We start from the raw sequence: 12,427 nt of genomic DNA on the forward strand, positions 1-12,427 counted from the left end.
CACCGCCGGCAACATGGCGCTGTGTCGGAGCGAGATGCCCGATGAGATGGCCATAGCAGAGAGCGAGAGGCGGCGAATGGGCGCGTCTGGCCATCCCTGTCTGGCCCACTGAAGTCAGGCGGCACCACCGCCGCCTATGACAAAGTGGCAAAATTGTTGCCACCACCACCGCTGCGGCCTCTGCTGCTGCTGCCGCGGCCGCAGTCGACGTCGGCAGAGGCAGCGGCGGGTCGGGCAGGTGCGTTTCATAAACGCTCAGTCTCGTTTTGGCAGCCAAGCCGCTCACGACGTCGCTGGGTGAAAATAGAGACAAGGCCAACAGCAAAACTTGAGAAACTCAGACCAAAACTTAAAGAAGAAACTCCAGTGAACGTGAATTTTTTTAGTGAAGTGTTAATAAATAAAAAAAAAGATATACGATATATAAAAATAAGAAAGAAAAATCAAGCAAAACGCCTTGGGCTGGCTATGAAAGACTCGATGAGCATACTCACCCAAACGCCCAGCGAGCCGAACGCAGCGCATCACACGCAGCTGCACCACCACTCACATACGCTGCAGCACCACTACGGCTTGCAGCCACCGGCGGTGGTAAGCATCAGCGGCACCACCATGTCCTCCGGCGGCAGCACCACCACGGCGTCGGGCCTCAAGCCCAATCGATCCCGCTTCATGATCAACGACATTCTGGCGGGCAGTGCAGCGGCCGCTTTTTACAAACAGCAGCAGCAGCAGCAGCAACAGCAGCACCACCACCAACAACAACAACAGCAGCAGCTGCACCACCACAATAACAATAACAACAATTCGGGATCCAGCGGTGGCAGCAGTCCCGCTCACAACAACAATAACAATAATGGCGAGAGCTTTGAGCCACCCACCGCTGCTCTGCCACCTGCCCACCTGCACCACCCACAGCCGCATCCGCATGGCCATCCACACCCACATCCGCATTCGCATCCGCATCCGCATTCCCTGATGCATCCGCACGGCAAGCTGGGCCATTTTCCACCCACCGCTGGCGGTAATGGGTTAAACGTGGCCCAATATGCGGCGGCCATGCAGCAGCATTATGCCGCTGCCGCGGCCGCCGCTGCTGCGCGAAATAATGCAGCAGCCGCTGCAGCTGCTGCGGCCGCCGCTGCGGCTGCTGCAGTGGCACCGCTGCCCGGAGTGGGTGGTGCCGGTGGGGTGGGACTGGCGCCGCCGCCGGGCGGCCAGGATTTGGACGACAGCAGCGATTACCACGAGGAGAACGAGGACTGCGACAGCGACGAGGCGGGCAGCGCGGGAGGCGGCGGGGGAGGCAGCGGCCACATGGACGATCACAGCGTTTGTAGCAATGGTGAGGTGAGCCTCTGTACTATGAGGGGGTGGGGGTGGGCGGGAATCAGGGTACCCCTCTCAATTATTCTAGAAGAATCCCCAGGTAGTCAATGAATTTTATTTTTTTTATTTGAAAATCTATTCTATAATAAGCTTGGAATAGTAAACAAGTATTCGGTCACAAAAATAATCAAAAGCTAGTTGAACTGTACAAACATTTTTATTAATCATTGAGATCTGATAATTTTTGGTTATTATACTTTTATTCATATTTGCAAATGCTCTATCCAATCAAAGAAAAGGCAAATGGCTTGCCCTGTTAAAAACAAATTTGTCAGGATTATTGCTTAAAGTATAGCTAAATAAAAATTACGGCTATAAAATAAACTTAAACTTCATATTGTCAAATTAAACTAATTCCTCTTGTAAAGGCATAGAGTTGAGAATATAATGCAAAAATTGCTTCTACCTGCAATATGTAAAACTGATCTTTTGTTTACAAAACATAATTTATTATTTAAACAGAACGACAATCACACTTTAAAACATGAATTTCCTTACATTCTATTTTAATTAAACCTTTAACTTGGATTGTTGATAATGAAGTATAGCTATACAGTCAAATCGAAACAAAGTCTTATTACATTCAATATTCAGTCATTTCTATATAAGGAGTTTAAATAACTAAAGTTTGTTATTTTTCAAATAATAGTGAAACTAAATCGCTTTTAATCTTTTTATATACCCTTTAATACGTGTTAATTTTATATCCATGTTGCAAAACGCATTTCCCCATAGCCAATTATAAAACTAATTCAATTAAGTCAAAAATGAAGCAAGTCCGTTGTACCGCAGTCAAGTTCGTTGCCTAAGTCTTTTGTTTTGGAGCGTGCGCCTGAAAGTGGATAAAAGTGGGGCAGGAGCGGAGAACGGGGGGCGGGGGTGGCAGCCCTCGTCGATGTCGCTTTGCAAAACAAACTGTAAAAATTATTGCATGACCATTTTACATTCTCGTTCTTGTTGCATTTATTTGTTGTGGTTTTAGTTGTAAAAAAATGCATTTTCACGCTTTGTTTGCGTCATTGCGAAGCTTCTAAAGTCCCCCCTTCGCCCCTTTCTAACTTGGGGGCATGCACCTGCGGATCTGCGAGTTATTATGGCAGAATGGGGGGCGTGGCCTGCAGGGCGAGGGGGAAAAGGGGTGGCTGTCTGAACTGCAGCAAACAGCAACAAAATGCAGTTTAAAAACCGCCGCAGTCGCAGAAAAAATCTCAAATAATTACACACATCTCACTCTCCCCCTTTGCCTCTCTTTCCCTCCTGTTATCTCACGCACGTACCCCCCACCGCCGCCCCCTAGCAATCATTTAATTGTGGAAATTGTTATAAAAATGCATTTAACCCCCTTTAATAGACGCCCCATGGCAATGGCAACAACAACGCAAAAAAATGTTGCAGTCTGTTTGCTCATCTCATCGCCACTCGGTTCGTTTATACGTCTCCGCTTTTGGCCAGGTTTTCTCCTCTCCATCTGGGCCCCTGTTTTGTGCCATTTATTGCGGCAATTTCCTGTTGCCAATTGCAATTTTATAAACGGTAGTCGCGTCGGCCTGCTCCTTTGGGATGACAGCCAGCAAAGTGGGCTGACGATTGGCCGATTGGCCAGCGGGCAGGGAAGGCGGCAATCCGTCGATTCATCGGAATTTCGCAATTGCCATGAACTTCGGTTACAAAAAAAGAAAACGATTATCGACCACTAGAATTTGATTTAAGGACTTCCGAAACAAGCTCTATAAAAATATGGTCCAACAAACCTCATAAATATTTATATATTTTATAATATGTAAATCAATTTAAAAATGGTACTAAAATATTTAATGGGTTTTTGCTTGATCAACTTTTTAATGAAAACATCAATTAGAAGAGATTATTTTTTACAACATGTTATATACATGTGCAAATATCTTTTTACAACTTTTAAGTCAATGATAAAAAAATCAAAATGATATTAAGAAATGTAATTGATTGTGCTTGTATCAACTTTTTAATGAAAGCATCACTTACAAGAATTCATTTTTTACAACATGTTTACCAATTTTAATTGGAGTTCACATATTGGTTTTCGATTTTGCCCTTTTTAAAAGTGTTTCTCAAATTATCGCCAGCAAATCGATAATTCACAAAGTCGGCGCCAACATTCGTGAGTAATTTTCTTAATTGAAAATTAATTTTATTCAATTGCGGCATTATCGCTCATTTATCGCTGCCATTAATCATTTATCGGTTTCGTAAACAACTTTCGCTTTGGCGGCTTTATAAACTCTTGATTAGCGATGATAAATATAAATAATTAACATTGTGTCTTTATTTGTTTCATATCTCAAAGTACAATACGAAACAAATTTATACAAGAAATAATCTACATTCCAACCCTAGGCAATAATATTATAAATATTTTATTGGGTTTCAGTCCAATTTAAAATGTATTTTAAGTATTTTAAATACTTAAATGTTGTTGTGCAAATAATTTGCAGTTTCTCCCCCTTTTTTCCTAAGCCCATTCGCCTCCACTCTACAGACCAAATTTAAATGCGGCACTTGGCAAATTTTCGCTTTAAATAATTTAACGCTTGAGAGTTTACCGGACCCCCTCTTAAACCCCGTTCTGACCATGGCCCAAAAACTCGCTCTCGCTTATCGGGTAACCACAATCGGTTGAATTTACATACATTTTATGTACTAAATGGCTGGCCAGAAAAGGTGGAATAGCGGCGGCCAAGAACACTTCTCGCAAAAAGGGGTGAATTGGCTTGGCTATCTTACTTGCGCCTTTTTGTGGCAAGTTTAGACATTTTGCTACAAGTTTTTATTACACTTACACACACGAACCACTTTGTGAGCGGAAGCGGCAATTGCGTGGCCATAAACGAGCCTCTAACTGTAGCTGCAACTGTTTGAATAGATCGCAAAGAGATCTGAATCGAATTAGCCGGACTTTGGTGGGTTGGCTTTTCAAAATCGCCATCAAAATGGGACCACAAATAAATAATTTTGAACTAGCTGGGAAATAGTTTCAAAGCTTTTTAAATATGATTTATATTTATTCTTATTTTGGAAGAATTAATTTCAAAGTGTAAATAGTTTTGATATTCAATTTACTTTATTATAAATAGACTTTTGTGGGTTTTAGTCAAGTCTTAGTAGAATAATAAATTAATTTAGTTATTAGTGTTGCAAAAACAAAACATATATATGAATAGTTTTAAAGTTCAACCATGATCTCTTTAATTTTAGGCGGCAAGGATGACGATGGAAACAGTGTCAAGAGCGGTTCCACCAGCGACATGAGCGGCCTGAGCAAGAAGCAGCGGAAGGCGCGTACCGCCTTCACGGACCACCAGCTGCAGACGCTGGAGAAGTCCTTCGAGCGGCAGAAGTACCTCAGCGTCCAGGAACGCCAGGAGCTGGCCCACAAGCTGGACCTCAGCGACTGCCAGGTGAAAACTTGGTACCAAAACCGCAGGTGGGTGTCAATCAGTTCTAAAACTATATAGCAAAGTTTCAAAAAAAACATGTTGGCTTAACACTTAACACATAGGCACTTTAACAGTCAAAATAATATTATAAATGGAGATTTTTTACAATATCCATTTATTAGCAACTTTCTTAATAAATTAAGGATTAAATTAAATGAACATTTGCTAAAGTTTTTTTTTCTATTTGTTTTTGCAACGTTTAAAAATAGTTTAACAGCCAAAACTAAAATCCAAAACTAAAAATCCTAAAAACAAATTTATAATATAAACTTAAATAGACAGAGACTTTAATGTATATATTAGTATTATTAAAAGTGAAATCCTTAATAACTTTTTTATTTATTATCTTTTTGCAGAACCAAATGGAAGCGCCAAACCGCCGTGGGTCTGGAACTCTTGGCGGAGGCCGGCAACTTTGCGGCCTTCCAGCGGCTCTACGGCGGATCGCCCTACTTGGGCGCCTGGCCGTATGCGGCTGCTGCTGGGGCCGGGGCCGCTGCCGCCGCCGCCCACGGGGCCACGCCCCACACGAGCATTGACATTTATTACCGCCAAGCGGCCGCTGCCGCCGCCATGCAGAAGCCGCTGCCCTACAACCTGTACGCCGGCGTTCCGTCCGTGGGCGTTGGGGTGGGCGTGGGCCCAGCGCCCTTCTCCCACCTGTCCGCCTCCAGTTCGCTGTCCTCGCTGAGCAGTTACTACCAGAGCGCCGCTGCCGCCGCCGCGGCTGCGAATCCGGGCGGACCGCATGCGGTGCCGGTGCCGCCGCAGCCGCCTTCAGTCGGCGGAGGATCGCCGCCGAGCGGTCTGGCCAAGCCCCACTCCGCCCCCGCGTCCGCCTCCCCGCCGCCAAGGCCGCCGTCGACGCCCAGTCCGACGCTGAACCCGGGCAGTCCGCCCGGGCGGTCCGTCGACAGCTGTTCGCAGTCGGACGACGAGGACCAGATACAGGTGTGAGCGGTACGGAGGGGAGTGCGTGCGTCTATCATTGGGTTTATGCGGCCTCAAAAGCGTGATTCTCTGAGGGATATTTAATTTCCATCACTATTTCGTATTTATTCAAGATGTCAACAAGATTATGTTAGATGATTTTGCATTTAGATGGCTACATATCATATTTAGTTTTCATTTATTTTAAATTAACAGCTATTTTAAAATAATATTTTTATTATAAAGGCAAAAATAAATCTTTCTTATGGATAGATTGCCTCTCCTAATTCTACTATTATTTTGATCACAGCTGTTAACACATTTAAATGGCATTTAAGTTATTTTGAATTGATCACAACATTAATCAAATATCATATCACCATCCTTTTTGAGGTTCAAACTTCAGTACAAAAACATTTTCTTTATATTGCTAAATTTAAGAACTAAAATCAACACAAGAGTTGTATCAATTATTATATGTTAGGTCATAAAAAGTAGCACAACAAAGTTCAGTATTTAAAACGAACCCATTACAATGTCCATGAACATATAGAAAACACAATATCCCCTAGAATTCGCGTATTTTGAGCCTGCGCATAAACCCCGCTTGTCTGTGTGTGTGCCTGCGTGTGTATATAATCATATCTTTGTGTCTCTGTGTGTGCGTGTAAGCTTAATTTATTTGATTTGCTTTTAGTAACTTATTAAAAATGTTTTTTACAAGTTTTTTTTTTTAATATACAAATACGATAATGGAATAAAATTAAACGAATATTTATTTAAATGTTGTAAAAACTAGCAGCCAAAAAAGCAAAAGAATTTTGTATAGTTAAGTCTAACCACAAAATGTATTATCGAATAAAAGGTTTTTTTTTTGTAGCCTAGACCTATAAACGTTGTAACTGTAAAACTGTAAAGTATATTTAATCGCATATTTTTTTGTCTAAATAAAAACTAATACTATGAAAATAGAGAGCAATCGTTCTGTTCACTTCCATCGGCGGGTGTCCCAGGGCAATTAAAATAATGACCAACAGAAACAATTTACAAACGATGTGTGGGGTGGGCTAAAGGAGGGGGTGAAGGGTAAGGGGGGAGGGGGAGGGCGAGGGTGAGGGGATATACGACGACGTGCGAGCCAACCCCTAATGATAATAATTGCATGCAAAATGCATTTAACCGCAATTAGTGCATTTATTAGGCCAAAAGTTGATATATTGAATAACTGCCACCGTTGGCCACCAGTTGGCCAAAAGCAGGGGCGTCGGTAGGCGGGGGGCGGGTGGCGGGGGGCGAGCGGTTATAGCCATGTTCAGCATTGCGTGCTCGCATGCAAGCGGCGCTGCAGGCGAAAGCCCAGCAAACGATCCTTGAAGTCCGTCGAAGGACCAAAAACATAAGGACCCGGCCAGCTGACCAAATGGATCGCGGGAAGGGAGAGGGGAATCGGAATCGGAATCGAACTCGGAACCCAAGGATTACGGTTGCTCCTTGGAGGTGGAAAAATTCTAAACTGGCTTTCGAGGTGAGGGAATTTTATACGGAAGATCTCTATGGTAAATGCAAGCTTGTATAATTAAAAACAGATTGGGATTAAACATACAGTATTTATTTAATACATAATAAAAGTAAAAATGTAAAAACTATATATGTTTACATACATATATCCACTGCTCATATATTTTAAAATAAATAGTAATTAACATATTTATATATATTCCTTAATATATACATACAATAAAGATAAATATTTAGCTTTTACTAGGCTTTAAGATATTGTTTATTATAATAATGGTAAATGATTCTGTGAGTTTTTTCAACGTTAAAGTCCACTACAATATTTTTAGATATTTGTTGCTAACTTTTATATGGGTTTTCTTATCCCAGGGTAAGCTATGTTCCTACCCCATTTGAGAACTCTCCTGCGCAGCGTTTTTGCTGGCAGCACGCGTGTTCTGTGTTTTCGACCCGGAGTCTCGAGTTTCTTGTGTTTTTGCGCCTTCATCGACAAATTGGCCGCAATGTTCAAATTGCTGCTGGCCTAAAACAAAAGCGACGCTTGGTAGGACATTGAAATGACAACAACACGGCGCTGGCCAGCGGGCAACCGTTCATTAAAGACAAATGACACAAAACAGAGAACGGAGAACGGAGAACAGAAACTGCACGTACCGCTCGCCCGATCTCTTTCACTCCGCTATCGCCGTCCCACTCAATTAAACACGACCGCTATTTCAGTTTCAGTTTATTCAGATGTGTGCTAATTATAACCAGCAGTGAAAACAATAACCATTTTGCAGAGGTACTGGAAAAGTGACAGGAAAAATTCTTGGAAAACACCTTAGTAGTTTATATGGATATCTAGTTTATAATCGACTTCAGAGATATGATTTCCTTAATGTATATGATTTTCCGTCTTTTTAATTCGGCAGCTACTCGTTTATAAACTTCGTAAGAGAACACGAAATTGGCTGCGAGTTCATGTATAAATTAAAGACACATCATCAGGCGTTTGATATGCAAACTCATCGAATCCAAAGAGCTGGAAAGAGGCAGCCATTGGGGAATTGAGGACTGGAGGACTAAAGGACTGGAGGACTGGAGGACTGGAGGAGTCGACCCCGGACGCATTTATGAAATGAAGCAGAAATATTGCCTGCTTACTGTGCTGTAACCAATTTGCATGGAAATCAGGCGCCGACTGTCAAAGTACCTGCCACACATGCCGCCATCCTCGCATATAGACATCCAATTAGCCGCACATTTTTGTGGGTGGACCAGCATCCACATCCTCTGCACATCTCCAGCCACCACAATTCGCTTAAGCAGCCAATCAGCAGATCAGGGTGGATAATTCAAAGGGGCGGAGATATCACGGAAATTCGATAAACAACAAGAAATGCTATAAAATGTACTTTATTTGAATAGCTCGGTATCTGAATGTAATGATTATTATTTATTATATTTAAGATAACGATAAATTTGATATCTTAAGTATTGTAAGCTAAAAAATAGTAGAAATAATAAATAAATTATACATAAAAAAATACAACTATGTATACCCTTTTCTTGGTTTTAAGTGTAATTAATAAAATAAAATAAATAGCAAAAGATTTTCGGAACAAGATAAAAAGTGATTAGGAATGAATTACATATGTTAAAAAAAAAGATCTAGTGATAAAACCAAAAAAAAGTAGTTATCATTTTTGTTAAACTCCCAAAATGGCTTTATGTTTCACCCCATTGCAGTATTGATTTTGTATAATTATTTCGCCACACATATCTCATTCCTCTCAACCTTATTTCCCTTGAAAACTCGAAATTCGCCGGATAAACACAGGGCAGAAAGCGTGGGGCTGGACGAGCGGACCGGAAGAACGCCCACGATTCGCGGATTTTCCCCCCAAAAATTGCGAACGGATGTGGCCAGCTCCTCAAACCACCCACCGCCCACCCTTCACCCACTCACCTGCACTTTCCATCTGCAATTTTCGTTCAGCGAAATGTGTAATTTACAAATAAAGGGAAAACGAAATTAAAAGTTTATGCTCGCAGGAATGGGAAATCAACTTTGTTTGCATTTAATTTGCACTCCGGTTTTTTACCTTTGATTCTTTTTTATTTCCATTCGTGTTTTTTTTTCGCTTTTTGTTGATTTCTGAGCGAGTGACACTGGACATATGCCATTAACAAGTGGCTGCTTTTTTACTGCCTATTTAATTTTATTCTGATTTTTTCCGATCCCGATTCTTGTAACAAATGGTTCGGGGGGTTAATCTCCGTTCTGTATAATTTGTCACATTTTGCCATTGCTGCATTAACTATTAACCCTCGCCCACTCCGATTCGTATATATAGATTGCATTTTAAATAATCATTTGACAGGGAACGGAAATTGCGCTTAATTGCCAGCAAGTTGGGTTTTTCATTTGATTTTACCCGGTTTTATCTGTCGTTTTTTTTTTTTACTCGTGTTCAGATAATTGCGCTTAAATAAATATTTGCCTGATAATTGCAAAATGTTTGTTGTTCTCTGCGCTGCTCCAATCGCTTTGTTGGGATAATTCTGCAAGCCGAGATTATTAATTCCGTTTTTTTGCCAATTAAATCGGCTGTCATCATGTCTTAATAAAACAAATTTGGCTGGCTATTTCTGAAGAAGAAAATTACCTTTTTTAAATTTCAAGGAAGTTATTTTCCTATACCTATGGTAAATAATACTTGCCCTTCGATCTATATATTCTTGATATTTGTGAGGCTGTTGTTTTACATTTAACAAAAGTACTTTCTAAACTTAAATTTGAAATTTTACTAAATAGAAATGGTGGAAATGATCCGATAAATTTGAAAATTATCTCAATTATCTATATTATTATTAATCTAAAGGGCTTTCCTAGATCAGAGCATTTCAAAAGCGGTTTTTTTTTAACTTTTCCCCATTTTGCGAAGCGCAGGAACGCCTAAAAGGCGGCATGCAAAAATTTCACATGTTTGTTTTCGGTCCCTTGGCGTTCACCTCTTCTGTCGGCGATTATATTCAATAATTGTGTGCATTTAGATAAGTTACAAGCCTCGAGGGACGCAGACAATCGGGCCGGCCACTCTGGGCCACTTTCCCGGGGTTTCGGCCCAAATGGAGCCCAGTCACGCCATCTCAATGCAATCGGGCCTGGGAGCCACTGGTGTGTAGGTGTTGAAAGCGGCTGCAGGCCAGGGAATCCGGGGAAAACCGTCGCTCCGGGGGGTGCAGAGGGGTGCAGGGGGTCCGGGGAATCGCCTGGCAAATTGGCCGGCGCAGAAATGTGTCGGAAGTCTTTAGTAAAAGTTAAATAGAAAGCATATAGCAGATTTATATGCCTTCGTCGGCTGTAGTTATGCAAATTATTTGGCGAGGGCCCTCCAGATGCTTAAAGCCTTCGAATTTAAATCGAAAGAGGATTTTGTTGTAATAAAAAAAGTCTTCTTATAAAATTCAATTTAATTAAATCGGTAAGCTTAAATTGGAAATGATTTTTTTACGTCCCATAGTTCGGGTTAATAACATAACAATTTTAACAACAATATTTTACACTTTGGTCCAATCGCATTGGCATTCAAGCCTGTAGATCCTGATCAATATAACAATAAAAATAAAAAGGATTAGCATCCATCGTTCCACTTGTGGGAAAATTACAAATCCATTGCCATTCAAACAAAGCTTGGAATAAAATTAAGAAAATTAAAAATAACGAAATGTGTGACAAATTTGAACCATTTATCTTTTCGGCTGGAAATTGAATAGGCTTCCGAGAGGTGTAACCGCCGCTGTCCTTTGCGAGACCATAAATCTCGGTTACTTCCGGTGGTTCACACACCCGTGGCCGGAATCCTTTGCATTTCTAATGGCTTCCTTGGGCCGCTCTAAACTGCATATCCTTGGGCCCAAGTGCAGTGGGTGGACTGAATCCGCGGACTGTCATCGTCTTTGTCCATTTGGCAGCCGTTGCTTTGATTTATGTGCATTATCCTGGACACGTGTGCGCACAAATTGATCCTTTATGAGCATTTTGCGGTTAATAATGCAGCGGCACGTGCCGAACGGCCGAGCGTTAAGTGTAAATGATAAGCTCGTCCTTGAGTGGGCGTATATGGAAGTGGTGGTGGGGGGGAGGAGGAGGGAGACGGGGAGGTCCTTTCTTGGGGTTAAGTGTTAGTTTGTTTTTGTGCCGATTCCGAGTGACTCGGAGTGCTTGACATGTGACACCTTTTGTGCGTACTGTTTGTTCTGTTAGTTTTTCCTTTTCCGATTTTAAAGCGCTTAGTGCCCGGGATAAATCCCAAATGCCACTTCACACTTAATTTGCTCATAATGCCCGACGTAATCCCTTGACTGGGCCGCAGGACAACCCCTGCTATCCTGCTAATATCCTGCCAATTACGCTGGCAACAACAATATTTTCCCTGCCACTTTCCACCACCGGAAAAGCAAAATCACCCCAAGTGAAAAACGGTAGCGGAGTTTTTAGAGATTTTACAAAAACAGAGTGAGGATCAGATGGGTTGGATCTTATCACCGGAGCCCGCTCTCACATATGCCGGCCCTAATGTGACAAATTCATCGAGTCCTCGATGCCCTCGATGTCCTTTTCCAGCATCGCTGATAAGCGCCAAATCCCCGTTTGTATACACTTTTCTTGCCGCATTTTAATCCTTCGAACCATTGACAAATTGAGATGGCTGGCCGCCGATAGAAAATGGCAACAAATGTTTTAATTTGGAATTTGGGATTCCTTGTCGCAGGATTAGGCCAGGAGCGATGGAAAAAGGACACGGGCAGTTGTTCAGCTGTGAAAAGCGTTTGCCGGCCAATCTGATCGGTTAAATTCGAGCTAAAACTTTGAATATTATACGATAACAATCGCTTGGTTCCATAAACCGAAATTATTAAGATTGGTTTGGTATGTTTTTTTTAGTGTATATAAGTTCTGACATTGGCGAATTTTTAACTTGGTGTTCATCTTTTTGGTTTCTATAAGCATAAAGCTATATTGCTATGTTGCAGTTCAGTATTTTAAATATATAATTTATTAAGATTAACGTGAGAAGCAAAGAAAAGAAAAAAATGACTGATAGTCTTAATAATATAACAAAAAAACG

The 12,427-nt window shown here is 41.6% G+C and overlaps 1 protein-coding gene across 2 annotated transcripts; it reads left to right on the forward strand.

Moving 5' to 3' along the window:
* The first annotated feature begins 276 nt into the window (after nt 1-276).
* Nucleotides 277-6,513, forward strand: LOC108045189 (homeobox protein B-H1). Of its 2 annotated transcripts, XM_017124416.2 has the most exons (3): nt 277-1,345; nt 4,621-4,849; nt 5,219-6,513. In XM_017124416.2, the coding sequence occupies exons 1-3, from the start codon at nt 469-471 to the stop codon at nt 5,817-5,819; spliced, it is 1,707 nt and encodes a 568-aa protein (XP_016979905.1). In that variant the 5' UTR covers nt 277-468; the 3' UTR covers nt 5,820-6,513. The 2 variants fall into 2 exon arrangements, with proteins under 2 accessions (XP_016979905.1, XP_016979906.1); XM_017124417.2 differs by lacking the exon at nt 5,219-6,513 and having other exon boundaries at nt 277-1,350; nt 4,621-4,779.
* The last annotated feature ends 5,914 nt before the right edge of the window (nt 6,514-12,427 follow it).

The sequence above is a fragment of the Drosophila rhopaloa genome, unplaced genomic scaffold, assembly GCF_018152115.1.
Source record: "Drosophila rhopaloa isolate 14029-0021.01 unplaced genomic scaffold, ASM1815211v1 contig_3, whole genome shotgun sequence".
Taxonomy (NCBI): Eukaryota; Metazoa; Arthropoda; class Insecta; order Diptera; family Drosophilidae; genus Drosophila; species Drosophila rhopaloa.